Source organism: Tympanuchus pallidicinctus, unplaced genomic scaffold, assembly GCF_026119805.1.
Source record: "Tympanuchus pallidicinctus isolate F22 unplaced genomic scaffold, pur_lepc_1.0 scaffold9, whole genome shotgun sequence".
In the NCBI taxonomy this organism is placed as follows: Eukaryota; Metazoa; Chordata; class Aves; order Galliformes; family Phasianidae; genus Tympanuchus; species Tympanuchus pallidicinctus.
This window is the reverse complement of record NW_026294813.1, coordinates 15,440,440-15,457,541: the sequence shown is the minus strand read 5'-3', so window position 1 is coordinate 15,457,541 and position 17,102 is coordinate 15,440,440. Positions and strand designations below refer to the sequence as shown.

At 50.6% G+C, this 17,102-nt stretch overlaps 1 protein-coding gene across 1 annotated transcript in view; it reads left to right on the top strand.

The window, feature by feature from the left end:
- Nucleotides 1-17,102, top strand: part of CNTFR (ciliary neurotrophic factor receptor) — a 170,974-nt gene that overhangs the window by 119,691 nt on the left and 34,181 nt on the right. The window contains exon 4 of the mRNA XM_052670628.1: nt 3,397-3,627. Coding sequence (XP_052526588.1) covers nt 3,397-3,627 — 231 coding nt within the window. The remainder of the gene's footprint in view (nt 1-3,396; nt 3,628-17,102) is intronic.

Here is a 17,102-nt window from a genome sequence, read left to right as displayed (position 1 = left end):
ACAAATAGGAAATAATTCAAGTTGCATTTACCCCCCTTCCCAGCCTAGTCCTGAAATCCCCATCTGCAGACAAGTGCTCATTCACTGTCCCAAGAAGCAGGGCTGGGAACCCCAGGGCTTTATTCTGACCCAACTCTTTCTCCTAGGCACCAGTTAGGCAGCTTTGTTGGCCCATTGCTACAATGAGCTTTTCTTCCTGTAGGGCTGGTGGGTGATGCTGCATCTCTCAGCATCTGCCTCTGCCCAGCAGGTCTCTGGGTGTGAGGACAGAAGAACTAATGGCCTTTTGTGAGCCAGCAGGAAAGGGAAAAGCAAAATGTCTTTTCTTTGTGCATAAGAAAATAATAGAGGAGAAACTGAGTAAGACCTCATGCTGGAGGTCTGTGATCTATATGCATCTGCCCATCTGCCTAGTCATCTGTCCATCCATCCATCTACCCAGCCATTTGAACAGCCAGCCATACACCCACACCCACTGCCGTTCATTGATTCTTTTCTCCCTCCTTCCAACTGCCCACCCAAGCATTCACCCACCCATCTGTCCATTCACCCCTCCATCCTCACACACAGCCAGCCAGCCAGATGCTTACATGCTTAGACCTCAATCCTCTTACATCTCTGCATCCCCACATACGCTCATCCATCCATCCACTTACAGAGTCATCCATCATTTCTTCTTCATACGCTTCCCTCCATCCCAGCTGCGCCCATCCAGCCAGCTATCCATCTGTCTGCAAGCACACACTCGTTCATCAGCCCACCCATCCATCTCCTTCCACGCTTCTGTCAATCAGCCCATTTTTCTGTGCCCACTCCAGCTATTGCTCCTCACACAATCTCCTATAGTCTCCTTGGCTGGGATGTTTTTCCTTCTTTCTGCCTATCAGTATGCTTTTTAAGGTGCTCGAAACAAACTACAGGTCTGTGTAGCCCCTGTTCCACCTGCCAGCAGGACACAAGAGCTGATATCTGGAGAGAAAGGAGTAGAACAAGTGCTGGAGTGCTTCTCTCATCCCTCCCCACTGTTAGCTACCATCAGCCTCACTGGTGCATCTCCACCGTGGTGGAGTCCTCTGCTATGGATTCATTTAATCGCTGTTTTCCCCTCAATTTTGACATTCATAGCAACAGATGGATGTGGGTTTCTCTAATTTAATCGCGCCTTGTGTGAAAAAAATCTCTTTCTTACTTTCATTTGCTGCCCTTTAATTATCTTATTAGGAGAAAGAGCCGGCGGTCCTTCTCTATTCATCCTCCTCATGTCATTCAGTGTAGCTCAGGTGTCTATCACGCCTCCAACCCTGATTGCAGGGATGAAGAGATTGAGTCTGTCAAGCCATCCCTTAAACAGAGGTTGCTTTCAACCTTTGTTCTCTCACATTTCCTTCCTCTGCTCCATTTTCATCTTAATGGTGCAGGCTCAGATTTGTGTGCTGCTTCTATGGTACACTACTTCCCATTCTCAATCCCGTTCTTAATAATTCTTAACATTGCATTTGCGTCTTTGATTGCCACTGAGCTGATGTTGTCAGGAACGCGATCACTCCAAGATACGTTTCCATGGAGGCTGCTGAAGCTAATTTGGAGCCATGACTGGGTGGGAACATCTGCTTCCTTGTGCGTTCATCGACACAACGCATACTGTGATGCCCCTTGGGATGCTTTTGCCCCCAGCTTTAACTTTGCTGCCCTGACAGCCTCAACTGTCTGCTCACACTGCCTTGGCCCATGAGTTATGAGTGAGCTGGGCAGCCCGGGTCCTGCACTGAGCTCTGTCACAGCTCACTGGTGACGTCTTCCTCGGCCAAGCCTGACCGCTTCTTCTCACCTTTGGTCTCCTGACCTTTAGCTGCAATAAATCCTTGCGAGGACTCTCCTTGAGTTCAGGGATACTCAGTTTCCCAGAGAACCTGAGTGGGGCACCTTGTCAAAAGTGATTTGGAAACCCAGGACTATTTTGAGACCTGAACAAACTGATGAAACCTGGAAGGAGATGTTCACATCCTGCTCAATTCCCATCCTGCTTCATCCCATATGATACATTCACAAAAATGTTTTCATCGTTGCCACATACAGCTTAGAGAACAACCCGTGTAGCAGCATAGGAAAGATTCAATTGCCAAGTATCATTAATGAATGTCGGCTCGAACTCCTGTCCAGAAACCTGAGAAAATTCAATTAGGCAGCTGGTGCCCAATGAGCTGTGTTGCTACACTCATGAGATGCTAAATCAAACAGCTCAGCAAGGCATCGTGTTATTGTAGAGAGAGAAAAAAATAAAGAAGAGGCAGGGAGATAAACAGCATAACATGTGCCAAGCAGCTGCCCCCTTCCAAGGCATGGCACAGGTAAACTGAAATCCTCCCACCTCATTTGCTAGGCCAGGAACTGAAGGCAGCATCCACTTCCCACTTCCGCTAGTAAATAACTCAAAGCTTGCTAATGACAAGTCTTGGGGCTCTGTCACCTCTCTCCCCTGGGAATTTCTGATGTGTGCATTTGGCCTGTGTCTTGCAATGAGATAAGAGGGTGCAGGAGTGTTAGTGACTTGTTGACACAAACAGCTGGATGTGCTGTGGGTCATTTGGCCAGTGGGCCACACAGGTGGCCCTGTTATGCCCTCTCCTAGGTAGAGATGGGAGGAAAGCATCCTATGATCCTCAGCACTGATGAGACCACACCTTGAGTACTGCATTTGGCTTTAGATCTCTCAGTATAAGAATGACTTTGAGGCTCTGGAGCCTATCCAAAGAAGGGTTTGGAGCACAGGTCTTATGAGGAACAGTTGAGGGAGCTGATATTGTTCAGTCTGGAGAAGAGGAGGTTCAGGGAAGACCTTATCACTCTCTGCAACTCCCTGAAAGGAGGCTGTGGCAAAGTGGGGTCAGCCTCTTCTCCCAGGTAACAGTGATAAGATGAAGGGGATTGGCCTTCAGTTGTGCCAGATGAGGTTCAGGTTGCATACTAGGAAAATTTCTTCTCAAAAGTTTTGTGATGAATTGCAGCAGGCGGTCCTAGGAGGTGATGGAGTCACTGACCCTGGATGTGTTCAGGAAATGTGTAAATATGTCGCTGAGGGTCATGGTTAGTGGACATGGTGGTAATGGGTTGAACTAAGTCATCTGAGAGATCTTTCCCAACTTTAACCATTGTGTGATTCTGTGAGATAGATGTGATCCTTGAGTCCCAGTTCATTGGTCCTTACCAGCTGACTCACTCCAGTACTCTGGTGTAAGGTCAAAATAAATTATTATCCAGACCAGAGGGAGAATGTGAACTTCCCTGACCATTTTGTCAGCTCATGCTCCTGTCCTTCCCATGCTTACTCGTCATGGTAAGATCCTGTTTCCAAGGTAGCCCACAGGCTCTGATCTCACCTGCTTTTCTCCTCCACAGACATCCACATCCAGTATGAGCGGGTAGGTGCCGACGTGACCATGAAGTGTGGCTCCATGGACTGGGATGCAGCTGTGACCTGGACGGTCAATGGCACTGACATTGATGACTCCCACCTGAACGGGTCGTACCTGATCCTGAAGAAAGTGGACCTGACTCAGAACGGCCAGTACTCATGCTACGAGGGCTCTTCCTGGCATCTCAAGTACCAGACCTTCCTTAGGGTGGGAGGTGAGCACGCTGCTGTGTGACGTTGTGGGGAACAGAGGACACAGCCACACCACTGGCTCCTACACTGACCCCTCACTGCACCCTCCATTCGTGCCAAACCCAATACTGTCCATGTGTATGGTTTTCTGCTGCACCCTGCAACACAGCCTACCAGTGGTGTATGAATCATAACAGCAGGATGCTGGAATCAGCCTCTCCTGCTCCAGACTTTGAGTCAAAACTGATAATGATGCCCATGGAATAATTCTGGGAGGGATGCTGCTTCACCAGCCAGCCCAGTGCCATGGTACAGCAGAAGGAGCATTGTCTGAGGGTGGAAAGGGTCTGTACATGGCTGTGGTAGGGGACAGCTGTATGTTTCACAGGATTTTGCATATTTTAAGTGGGAGATGTGCTGATTCACAGATCTTACTGCAGGAGATAAGAGCTGTGCTGTATTTCACACCATGCTGATAGCTGATAGCTGACAGCAGCTGTGTGTTTTGCAGGCTGCAGTGTTTGTACAGCTGATAGCAGCTGTGGTTTTCGCAGTTGCAACTGAGAGCTGGCGGTACCTGGGAGCAGTGTTTGGCATGTCTGGTGGCAGGGTGGAGGCTGCTGTAGGGGATGCTGAAAGGTACCAGTTGTAAGACCCCAAATATATGCTTTGTAGGTGGCTGTTCCCATGGGTGGGAGATTGCTTCTTTAGCACCTTGCAGGTGCATCTCTGCCATCTCTGCCACATGAGCCAGGCAGAAGGGTTACCTGTATCATGCATAAGCCCTGCAAATTGGGCAAAAATGGCCCTTTGTGTTAGTAGGTCCAAGTTTTGGGAATGCTGCATGGTGCTGACCTTGTGGTACTGGTGTCTAATGGGAGGGATGCTGGCACACAGTCTAAGGATGCTGGAAGGAGCTGGACATCAAAGAAAGAAGCAGGCAAGTGGGCAAGTGGAAGCAGAGAGGATGGTAATTAATAGCATGTAGCAGGCAAGTGTGTGGCCAGAGACCTCTTGACCATGTTACTGGGCTGAGGCGGTGGTCCAGGACTATTGGTCAGGGGGCCAGCAACACCTGGTATTCCAAGCAGGGCCTGCAGCCCAAATGTAGAGCTAACGAGGGGAACATTGTCTCCAAACATCTCTGTAGCTGTGGCATCACTGAGACTCTGCAATGACTCTTACCTCTGCTCAGCGCCTCAGCTAATAGTAAGCCCTCTCAGTCTGCTCTGGGACCCAGGGGAACTGCACAGCGTTACAGCTGAAATCCCACTGTTTCCAATTACGATTTGTTCCTGCCTGCTGCCCACTCCTGGCCCTGCTGGGCACTGGGCAGCCAAAGGGCACGCTTAGACACCACAGGGGCCACGAGCAATAAATAAATGAGTGCCCGGTGTTCTAATGCAATTAAGTATGCAAGGAACTAATCAGATGAGACCCTTTTAGCGGTAATTAATTTAATTGCCTGGATTTAATTTAATGTTCTCTCTGAAGTTTCTTTTCCCAGCACCCCTGCTGCCCTCAGCCCCTCCCTGCTCCCCTTTCCTGCCCTCGCCAGGGCCAGTTGGTACCCCAAGGTATGCAGAGTGCTATGGAGAGCAGGTTTGGGAGCATCCTTGGAGGAGATACACATGGTTTGCAGCATCCCCGTGGTAGCTTGTAATTGTGGGGATGTTTGCTGCATTCAGCTGGGCATATGGAGTGAGTGCCTGCAAGGACCACAGAGGAGAACCTGTGATTTGTAGAATCTTGGACTCGTTTAAATTGGATGGGAAGTTAAGTGAAAACAGGCCTGTGGCTGCATTTTCATGTCTTTAGCAGGGCAGAGCAGCAAAATTAAAGCAGTGTTAGCTATATGAATAAAGAGAGAGCAAGGAGAGAAATGAGCTGTGCAGGGAGGCTGGAGGGGAGCTTAGCGGTAACAGAGGTAGAATGTGGTCCTGAGCAATGCTGGGAAAAAAGGGGAGGAGAAAACCTAAAGATGGTCATTAGCCAGGTTCATTAAGGTCGGAGGCTGTCATTGGTGGAACCCAATGGGGATACAGGGAAAGGCAGCATGTCTCCTGTGCTTGGGAAAAGAAAAATCCCAACTTCAGTGTCACAGGGTGCACTCAGGAGAAAGCACAATTACAGATATGGAGACAAATGGAAAATGGGAGAAAATAATACGGAGGCTTGCCAACAATACATCATGGCAGATTAACCTGATAGCTCTCTTTGATAAGGGAACTGATTTCCTAGGCCCAGAAATGCAGCCGATGTAATCTATCTTGACTTCAGTGAAGTATTTTGTTATGATGCCACATGGGAAATTATGAGTTAAACCAGAGAAAATGTGGATTAGTATGGGAGTTGGAACATGGCTTAGGAAATGGCTAAAGGGGATCAGATTGTGCTGAAAGGGGAGCTGCTAGGAAGGATGGGGAACTACAGCATCAGCCTTCGGACTGTGCTGCTCTGTTTTACATAGTGGCTCTGAACCAGGACGATGAGGGAATTCAGGTGGGACGTGGCTTTGGGATGACCCTGTGGCTTCTGGGGTGAGAGCTGCTTGCTGGAAGGGCCAGAATGCAAGTGGGGCAAAAGGCACAAAGCACATGAAGGTGGCACACTGATGTGCTTTCACAATCTGGTCTTAAGGATGGGATTTGATATCTAGGTGCAACTCATGGGGGTGTGGCAGAGAGCTCTGCAGCACCCAGCAGAGTGCAGATGGCTTGAGGTAGCCTGCCTGTCCCATAGCTGCAGAGACAGAGATGCTGGCACATAGGCGGTGCGGGCAGTGTGTGTCCAGGGATGGAGTGACTGAGACATGGAGAGCCCAATTGGAAGAGCAGAAAGGAGCAAAAGCCGTATTTATATGTGGGAGTCCCGTCTGCTGTGCACACAACACGTGAGGGGACAGTGGCACTTCTCTGGGACAGCTTCTTCCAGAGGGCTTTGGGCAGCAATGTGTAGCTTTTCAGCCTTTCATCAAGTGGTGACAACTGAGCGTGGGGTGAGCCATAGGAGGGCAACCGCAGTTCATATCTCCCATAGTCTTCCCCATAGCCTGGAGATTGGTGAGTATCTGAGCATGGGTTGGAAGCAGTGGGCAATGGAGCTGTGGGCTTTGCAGGGCTCTGGGTACCAAGCTCCCGGCTACCTCCATGAGCTGCAGCATTTGGAAATACATGGCCTGAGGGCCCGTGGATGGCTGTAACAAAGACGTTGGGAAATAATGCGCTCTTGAGGTTTGGCACACGGCTCCGTGCATTACAGAATGTTATAAAAATACTGCTAATGGGCCAGAGAGGAGTGGAAACGCACGGTGGAGAGGCTGCCAGAAGCTGGAGAGTGCACATGGGAGTGGGGAGGCCTTGTGTGCAGACAGGGGAGGGAGGCAGCAGCCGGGTGGGCGTCCATCCTTTCTCTCCCATCTAACCTGCTTGTCTCCATGCCCTGCCTGATGGAGTCTGCAGTCCTCTGGCCCCTCTGTCCTGGGATGCTGGAGCGCCCTGCTTGCCCCATTGCTGACAAATTCCCTATGGCAGGGATTCAAGTGGGGATGTTGGCTGTGGGATGGGGATGTGAGGCCACGTGCCTGCCCAGATCCTACCTGCAGCAATGGGAGGTGGGCAGGCTCCAGGCTGGCTTGCTTCCTCCCATGTCTGTCACTGCAGTGGCTGGCAAGAGAAAGGGAAAAAACATGCGGTTTGACAGAAAACGACATGGAAAAACAACCAAATTAACAGAAAAACAAACAAAACAAAACCAGAATGGGTTGGGGGGGGCAGGGAGGGACAGGGCAAAGCAACAGAAACCACATGTGAGAGGGGAGGCCGAGAGAGCCCGAGTGTGTTCTGTGTCCTGATTAGCGAGCGATCAAACATCAGCCACTAATAAATAATCAGAGCCTCCCTTCTCTCTGCCTTAGAAGTCCCTTTCCTCCCAGCTGGGCTCCAGCTGCAACTGGAGGATCGGACTGCAGTATGCTTCTTTTTTGTGTGTATGTGTAACGTTTTGGTTTTTTTTTTCTTTTTCACCCATCCATGATGAAGAAACAAAGGAGGCAACAACCTTACAGTGTGACATGTTCCTCTGTGTTTCTCCAGCTCAGAACGGAGCAGCAGGCAGGTGTGAGCAGCCCACAATGGGCACTGACTCCATGAGGTGGCTCTCTGCCCAGTCTTCTCTGGGAGTTGATTTGGAGTGAAAAATTGCACTGATTGTGCACCCACGCCCTCAGCCACCGGTGTGAAGGTGCATGGAGTTAGTCTGGTGCTCCCGCTGGTGTAGGGTCAGTGTGTGCAAATATTTTCCTCCTCGTGTCCAGCGATCTGTGATATAGGGATTGTTTTTGTCTAAAAGCCTTTTTGATGGATTTTTCCCCCATGAGTTTGGCCAATCCTTTCCCGTGGCCATGTAAACTTGAGGCTATTTCAAGAGCAGCAAGTTAAATATGGCAGTGGCTACTGCCGGGTACGAGGGCCAGCTGGCAGCACCAGTACTGTGTCCTTCTCTCCTTCCAAACTGGGTACCCACATCTCTTCTGCCCCTTGAGAGCAGCACTCAGTTGGCTGCACCCAGGCAGAGATGCATCGACCTGGAGCTAAACCACATTGAGTATAGCACTAATAAATCAAAGCATGTGGCTGCTGATGTTCCAGCATCAGAAGATGCACCCAGAATCTGTCAGCATTATGGCTGTGTGTTTTTCTGTAAAAGTCTGTTGCAGTGGAGGTGCACAGGTAAGCAAAGGGTTATTGCCACATCCCTGGAAGCATTCGAGCTCCCCCTCTCAATGGAGTCCTGGGCTGCCTCATCTGATGGGAGGCAACCAGCCCACAGCAGGAGCTGGGGCTGGGAGGGTTTTAAGGTCCGTTCCAACCCAATCCATTCTCTGATTCTGGGATTCCATGATAACACATGAGGCTGATCAGATTGCAGGAAAGCCTCATTTGTAGAAGTGGAGCTTCATTTCATGAGCCATGCAGGCTGTCTGCATGCCCTGCTTTGCTGTTTGCTCATGGCTGGAAAAACTAAATGGAGGAGCTTTGATGCTTGTGCCCTGATTTTGGGTCTTGGCCCAAAGACAAGTTGGTTATGATATTCAAGTCATCATCCCAGCTTTTTAAGCAGCAGGTCAAAAAATACTCCCCCCAAAAAGCCCAGCTATGCTCTCAAATGCAATTAGTGCTAATTGGATTAGAAGCTGGGCTAGAAAAACAAAACACTTTCAATGGCAGCAGGCAGTCTCTCTCCTCTGGCCCCATGGGAGAGGATGGATGAAGCTGTGCCCTCAGGCCCAGTGTGCACACATATGTACATTTGCATGCTCACACCCATGCATTGCACACACCCGCACTCCACTGCCTTCTCCCATCCTTCCCTGCGCCGTGCTCGGCAGCCTGCCCAGCTGCAGCATAGCAGAGTGATGCTTCCTTGGCTCGCCGCATAAAATATGATAATCTGGGGCAGCCGGTGTCAGAAACAATAAAAATATCCCCTCTCCCAACACGGCGGCCCCCCTGCACTCATGGGAGCTGGGGGCGGAGGGGCTCAGCGGCACGTGGCATTTATTAGGTGCTGCGGCATGGACTTGCAGCACTTGTAGGTCTGCCCCAGAGCAGGGAGGAGGTCAGCACATGCGGGATCCTGGGTCCCCATGATCTAAAGGGACCTGGCCCCATGCTTGACTGTAGGGACCCATGAGCTCATGGCAGCTTGGTGGTGATGGAGGGCTGCTCGCTGAGCCTGAGTCATGCAGGAGCATCCCATGGCACAAGGTCACAGAGAAGCCACCGCTTCTCCTGGGAGCTCCTCTCTCTGGATCATGTCAACAATGGATGTTCCACTGCCCACCCTCTGCTTGCTGCCATCTGCTCACAGACTGCTTCTCCCTCCCAGCACATCCTTTTCCCTGGGATGGGGTGAGAGGAGAAGAGGAAGAAGAGCTTTGAGGCACCATCCCCATATGGCACAGCTGGGTTCTGGGGACTGTGCCATGCCAGTGTCCCATGTTACAGCCTCCTCCGCGCTTCTGAGGTTTGTTTATTCCTTGTTAACATGACAAAATCAGCTTGCTAATTAGCAAAGCCCAAGTCCAGTCTAAACAGCTTCCTGAAGCCCCTATTCCTCAGTGCCAGGAATGAGGGACGTGCGGTGCCGGAGGAACAGAGCCTCTCTCTCCTTGGCCAGGGGACAGCGGCTGCAGGCCGGGGCTATGCGTGCTGGGGACACGCGCTGGCGGCACTGGGCTCTGCTTACACCAGGAAGGATTTCGTCTTGGCCTCTCCTAAGTGCCCCTTGTCAAAATATTTAGTGCAAGCTTCCTGCTGCCTGCTCGTGGTGGGTCCTCAGCTCTGGGAGGTGATGGAGGGGAAGGGCCGGGACGCGGTCTCTGAGCTGTAGGACACATCTGCGGGGACCCATGGTGCTGAGACCCCCCGGTGGGGACCCCTGCCTTCCCCAGAGCTTGATGACCACACTACCAAACAGATTCCAAAGGAGAGAAGGTGACAGTAAACGCTTATTTTTCTCATCTCTTGGTGCTTCTCCATCCCTCCATCCCCAGTGACGGCACCCGGGCAGCAGTCAGGTTCCAGCATCCGATGTACTTCAGCGTGAAAGACATTGTCATTAGTGATGGTTTCCCAAGCCGGTGCGCCCGCTGTGAATAATTTAAAAGATCTAAATGTGTGCTAACAGCAGGTCTGCATGGTCAGGAAGGGGAAAGAAGGAGGGGTAGGAAAGTTGTGGGTCTGGAAAGCAGAGCAGGGAGTGAAGAGAGATTATTTTCCTGCTGTTTGCAGGACAGGGTGGTGTTCCCCCCCGGAAAAGGAGTCAGAGGGTTCCCATGCCCGATGGATCCCTTTGCTCCCTGTCCCCTCCCGAGCTGTCAGCATCGGTACCAGAGGCAACTGCAGGACAATTTCCAGTTGCTCTTGCTCAAAGCACTTTAATGCTGTTTAAACAATTACGCAGTTGATAAATTTTGACAAGAAGAGATAGAAATAGCCTGGGAGAGCCGCGCAGTAGAAATGCTCTAAACAGATGTCCCTTTTCTCCCCCTCCCCTGCTCCCTGGGGGTCTTTATCATTCGCTGCCAACTAAACAAGACTGTGTTTGCTCGAGTTGGGACGGTGCGAAGGGGGGAGCAAAATGCCATATTAAAATGGTTTATGATACAGTCCCTGTGGTGACGGCTGCTTGTTTTCTCTCCAGAATGATCTCCTCTGCACCGACGGGAGCCTTGCACAGCCTGTGAATACCACAGTGATGTTTGCCCCTCTCGCTGGCCCACTGGCTACTGGATTCAGCAGTCATTTGCATGCCAAGGAGCCATGTGTCCTAGCCCAGAGATACAGGGGATAGAGTGAGCAGCATCTGTAGGGGATGCTTGATTTCTTGTACTGCTGAGCTCAGGTGTACAGGGTGAGGAGAGAGACGCAGCTAGCTGTACCCAGAATCACCGCCCATTGTATTTTCCTTGCCACAGCCACTCACCCCTCCATCTCTGACTTTCCCAGTTCTCCATCCAGGTGCATTTGCTTTCTGCAAAAAGCTTCTTCCTTTAACTTCTTCCTCCTCTTCCTCCCTTACTTGCATGCAGGGGAATGCAGATCTTCTCTGTCCTTTCTTGTCCTGGGTGTTTGGAGCTGAGCACGACTGCAGCTTTACTTTTGCTCTCCTTCTGCTCTTTGCAGAAATTCCCAGTCACACCAATCCAAGCAGGATCCCCCCTCTGCCCTTCAGACCCCTGGGTATTCCCATAGCAGTACAGGAGGGCACCACATTTGCATGGGATGTTTCGCACAGTGCCAGCACTGGTACAACTGCAGAAGCCTTGTGTGGAGTGGTCTATGGGGTGTCATGAGTGTCTCAAGGAGAGGGGCTGGACTCTTTTCCTGGTGCTATCAAGTGTGTGGGTGGTGTTCCGTCTGGCCAGGTTCCCTGCAGGAAGGAGCCCACCAGGGCTCTCAGCACAGCTGCTGGTCTGCTGCTCTTGCACAGAGGCAGGTCTCCAAATCATCTGCAGATCCAGCCTGCACGGGCTCCAACATAAACAGCCTGGGCACAGGTGTGTGGGGTTTCCTCCAGCTTTACTTCAGAGCAAAGCCCCATGCGGGGCTCCCCAACCCAAGGAAAGCACCTGCACACAGAGCACTCTGGAGTAGGGTATGTGTCATGGGGGTCTGCTCCAGGCTGCATCCCCCTGCACCATCACTGCTTTTTTTTTTGCAAAGAAAATGCAGTGTGTGCAAGCAGAAAAGGAATTTGCAGCTGGGGTAAGAAGCACTGAATTGGTGCTTCTTACTGAATTGGAGCTCCTTCCTGTCATTTTTGCTAGTCTGCAACAGGCAGATAGATGCACAGAGAGGGGCTTTCTGTAAACCCAGCTCACTTACTGCACTGAAGAACAAAAATGGTGAAGTAAGGTCCCACATCAGATCATTGTGCTCTTCCTGGAGAAGTGAGTGTGAAGATCAGTAGTAAGTCCCATAGACCCCTGTGCTATTTTTATTCAAGTCTGCAAACCAGACTTGACTGTCCTGCACACCAGCAACAGTCTCATCACCTCCAGGTACAGGAAACAATACACACCTTTCTATCTGAAAAAGGCAGTATTTGTGGGCGTGATTTTTGTCCTGTCCTCCGAACAGCACTGCATTTGCAGTCTCTCCAGGGCCACCACTGACTGCTGTGTTCATCTGTGCAGAGTTCTGCTTAGAAAAAGGGTGAAGGACTTCTTCACTGGCATGAAGAAGCCCATCAGCTGCTATGACTTATAGTTTGTGCAGATGTAACTTTGCTTTATTCCCTTCCCTTACTTCCCATCTCTAGCACCTGGGTTTCGGGGATAAAAGTCAGGGGCAAATGGAATCCAAGGGCTTAATTGTGATGAAAAACAGCAAAATTGCAGACAGCAAAGGAGATATCTCTTACAGAAGGGTGCCAGGATAGAGACAGCACAAACTGTGAGATTCAATTGGGACAGAGCAGTCTGGGGCTGCGTACACAGCCAAGGTAGAATCAGCTCCACCAAACATTGCTTGTGTGTGTGAGGAGGCGGCAATTTTACCTTGTTGCAGATTGGATCTGGGACATCATTGCAGTCTGTTGCAGTTGCACTAGCTAATATGTGAAGGTCCCTTCTAACTAAACTATCCTCTTCTATTCTGTAGTGAGTAATTTGAGGAGGAAAACCAGAGAAAGTGCAGAAAGATGCAAAGGGTGCAGGGGGAACTGCTGTAAGGAAAAAGACTTAAAATAGTCTGCTTGGTGGCTTCAAAAGGATTTGGAAAGATGCCCTGATTCTAGCTGGTAATTGCCTCCAAGCGGAGAAGACACCGAGTACTAAACTAGCAAGCAAAGCCATAACTAGAGCCAATGACTGGAAGCTGAGCATAGCCACATTCAAATTAGAAATGAGGCTCATATTTTTAATAGAAAAAATGATTAAGCATTGGAACAAACTGCCAAAAGCCGTGGTGGCTCCTCTGCTGCTTGTTATCTGCAGAGCAAGGCTGGCTGCCTCTCTGAAGGATGATTCAGTCGAACATGAGTTATTAGGCTCAATGGAGGGGTAACAGCGGGATGTAATGGCCTGTGCAACCCAGGAGGTCAGGTGAGATTAACTAATTTTCTCCCGTGGCCTTCAAGCCTGTGAGTTAAGGAAAGTGTGTATCCCTGTCTTGCAAATTTAGCTTCATGGACACTTTCCTGCTGATTGGTGCCTGATAATGTGACTCTGGCATTTGGTGGTTGGAGCTGGTCTGTGGGACATTTGGAAGGTGCTGCACATCACTGTGTGGGATAGGACAAAGGTAGCCCTGAGGGTGCAGGAATGCATCACCACAATGCGGAGTGTGGTTGGGGCCGTTTCTCTCTTCTTTGAGCTCTCCAGGAGTAAGAAGACTCATGCATCACCCATTGGAAGCCACATACCCCATGTGCTGTGTCCTTATCCAAAGCAGAGGATGCTATGCAGAAAGATGCAGCACAAGGCAAGAGGGATTAGCACGTGGCAGCAGGTTGGGTGGGATGCCCTGTGACTGAGCTGGGGATGTGGAGCTGTCATTGTTTGTGAGCAGTGTCACCGCCCCTGGAGTTTGCACAGAATGGGCAGCTTGGCAGGGACACAGAAGGAGGTAAATGCAGCCTGCTGCTGAGCATTTTTTCTCCTGGAAGGAAGCTAAATCCGCATTGGCAGGAGGAGCTGGCTCTCCTCTGTCTCAGGGGGGCCAGGCCCGAGTCACCTCCCGCTCCCCAGTGCTCCCTGCTTTGCATGAAAGAGGCACTTTGATTGCTGACATCTGTAGACAATCAGATAAGAATTAGAGTTATTCCTCTCGGCGTAAATGGTATTTCTAATCTCATAATCCCTTAATATTGTTCTCACCGGGATATGGCCACTGCTAATCCCTGAGAACTTGTTGTCAGGCAAATTTCAGGGAGGTGCCATGGAGAGAGTTTGGCTGCCTTCCCCCTGCCCTGAGGACCTCAGGGAAGAGATTGGAAGTTGTGCACCATGTATGCACCGTAGGCACGGGCCATTGCATCGATCATCCCCACTGTGTTTGTCCTTCCCCAGCATGCCATACATGCTGAGCAGAGCCCAGTGCTGGCTGTGCAGCCACGTTCCCGATTTAGAAGAAGGTGCATGCTCTATGCAAGAGGGTATCCCCAAAGCTCACCCTCCCTGGGAAGCACCCTCCATGTCCCTCTCCCAGCTGCGTTTTCGCAGGAGGCAGTGTACCACCATCTCTCCCCCTGCCAGGCAGAAATCTGTCCATCATTTCCTCCCAGACCCAAGCGGTTTGTTACTATAGCTACATTGCTCCAAACTCAGGTCTCTGCAGGGCTAAGGTCTCAATGGCATTTCTGCACAGCTGAGAGGAGAGGGCTTAGTCTCAAGGTCAGATGCTGCAGACCATGCCATGGGGATGCTGTGACTTCAGGCTTAGGTGCAGTGGTGCAAGTTGTCCAGTAGCTCACACAAACACTGAAACGCAGCAAGATACCATGAAAAGAAGCATGGATGTTGTTGGCTTACAATAAGGCAACACAACACTGCAGTGCATTTGTTTGCTGCTGCCTAAAGGCTGGTATGTGAATAAGGAGCTGGTGGGCACCCTTGCTGCAGTAATTTTGGGGAGGAATTCCTGAGGGATTTTCCGTCAGGAGAAAAGGTGGAACAGCTGGATTTTATGGTTCATTGGCAACTTTGGGAAAATGCTCCAGAAATCAATCAGATGAGCATTTTTACTGAATTGGAAAATTAGAGAATTAAACACTTGGGTTTGGGATTTCCGTGGTTTTAAGAGATGTGTGTTTTAATTAAATCAAAGGGAGCTCCTGAAGGGAAAACCCTGGAAACTTGGCCCTTCCCTTATAAACACCAGCAGTGAAAACAATGATGCCGTTGTGTTTCCTTTGGAAGCAAAGCAGACAAGAGCATGTGAACCCCTTTGGCATGGCCAGATGTGTGGTGTTCCCTGCAGTGGAGACGTGGGTTAGGGTTTGTTCCATCCCACTTTGAGGGTCCCCTCAGCTGCAAAAGGTGCCTCCAGGTGTCGCTGCAAGGAGCTTGGCCGGCAATGGTTGGCTGATGGTGAATCACCTGGCACTAGGACCATCCATCTGTGCCCCTGCCATATTGTTCCTTCTCCTTCCCCTGCTGAGACATTGCGTTCCTCCTTTCCTAAATATCCCCTCCAGTGGGGCCACCACCCCACTGTGCCCTACCCTGTGTCAAACCCTGAGGGCAGGAAAATATTTTGATTCACATCCCAACCTAGCCTGGGGCGATGCTTCAGCCCCAGGCTACGCCAGCATCCTGAGGGATGTTGTAGGATGCGTCTGTGTGACAGCATCCACTGCAGTGAGTGACCTCCAGCAACAGCTTGTGCCTGTGCTATTTCTATCCCCGCAGGCATCCCATCCTTGGGCTGAGGGAGCAAATGCAGCAAGGCAGTCATCCTGCTGAGACCTCTTTTGTGGGCAGTGGGAGAAATTTCAGCCTTGATGTTCCCTGTAGCAGTTGCTGGTATGTGGCTGCTGAGCCAGGGACCGTTCCCCCCGTCCAGCCATGCCTCTCTGCCTTATCATTTCCAATCCTATCAGAAACAAAACTGCTGCTGCTTAATGCTTCATTACAGGCTGTTATGTGTCTCCTACGTTGCCCAGGAGAGCAGCAAGGAGGGCTCTGACTCTATTTAATAACTGTTTCATGGTTCCTAATTGACAGATAAAAACGCTACTAACTTGGTTTCATCAAACATAATCTATGGGCAGGAGCAGTGCTGCCCTTGTGGAGGCTGGGCGGCAGCACAAGTTTGGATCCATTATTTTGAAATGGGAAATCCATAACGTGCTGATGTGCCATGCCGATGACAAGTTTATGCCTTGCTCTGTTGGTTTTGGCTTTGACCATGCTGGGGGAAGCCAGTGCTGCTGGCCCCAGCCCCAAGACTGTCACCCTCAGGCTGTCACCCCTGGGGCTGTCCCACCAGGCTCTGCTTATACTGGGGAGGAGCACCAAACCTTGTAGCTCTGACAGGAAACATCCTCGCTGATGAACCAGGAAAGGATTTTTTTTTTTGCAAATTCAGAGATATCGGGAAAGCAGGATGTTTCTCCAGCACTGTGCTTTTAGCAGAAGTTCACTGTCTCTGTGGACTTTACCCTGCCCCTTTCTGCTGACTCAGGTGACCAAGTGACCTAGGCTCCTCCCACACTTTGCGATGGGAAATGCCAAAAGACAAACCTTTGCTCTCCCCAGAGATACACATGGCATTGCAAAGCCAAAATTGTGGATGCAAGGCGTGCCAATGGTAATGAGAAGGGTTGCAGAGGTGGGGTTCAAAGCCACACATCTGACTGAAAACTTGTCATGCAGTGACAACATTAGAGGATTTGCTATTGGAAATCTAAATGAGAATATCTATTGGAAATTGGGCTTTTAAAGAGCTTTCTCCTCCCATCGTGGTGTCTGGAAGCTGAAATAAAAGCTGGTAGTGTGGCAGGTATTTGTGAGTAGTGGAGGGGCAAAATTGCGCCCTGTGACCAGGAGTCACAGAGGAATCAGCCCCTTGGACACCAGGCTTGTGGTACTGCTCGCTGGGAATCATTGACAGCAGGGCTTGAGCAGTGCCAGACAGTCAGGTTTTGGCTCCTCCTTCTGTTTCTTGGTTGGTTTTGCCACATTTGAGGCTTTTAAAGTTGGAATGAACACCCTGAGGTGTTTGTGAAGCTCCAGTGTCCTTTGCCAGGTGCAGAACGCCCACAAACTACATGGGCAGCACCACTTCTATGGGGAAGGTTGTGATACTTGGAGAGAAAAGCACAACAAGCACATCATTCGTGGGGATGTCAAACCCTGTGTGCAAGTGGAGGCTGAGGTACTGTGGTGCCCCGCAAAGGCACCTCCCAGCCACAGCTCCTGCAGTTTGCCCACTCCTAGTAGGGGCAAAATTCGCAGCTATAGAAGGGGGGGAGGGGGACTGCCTGTCTC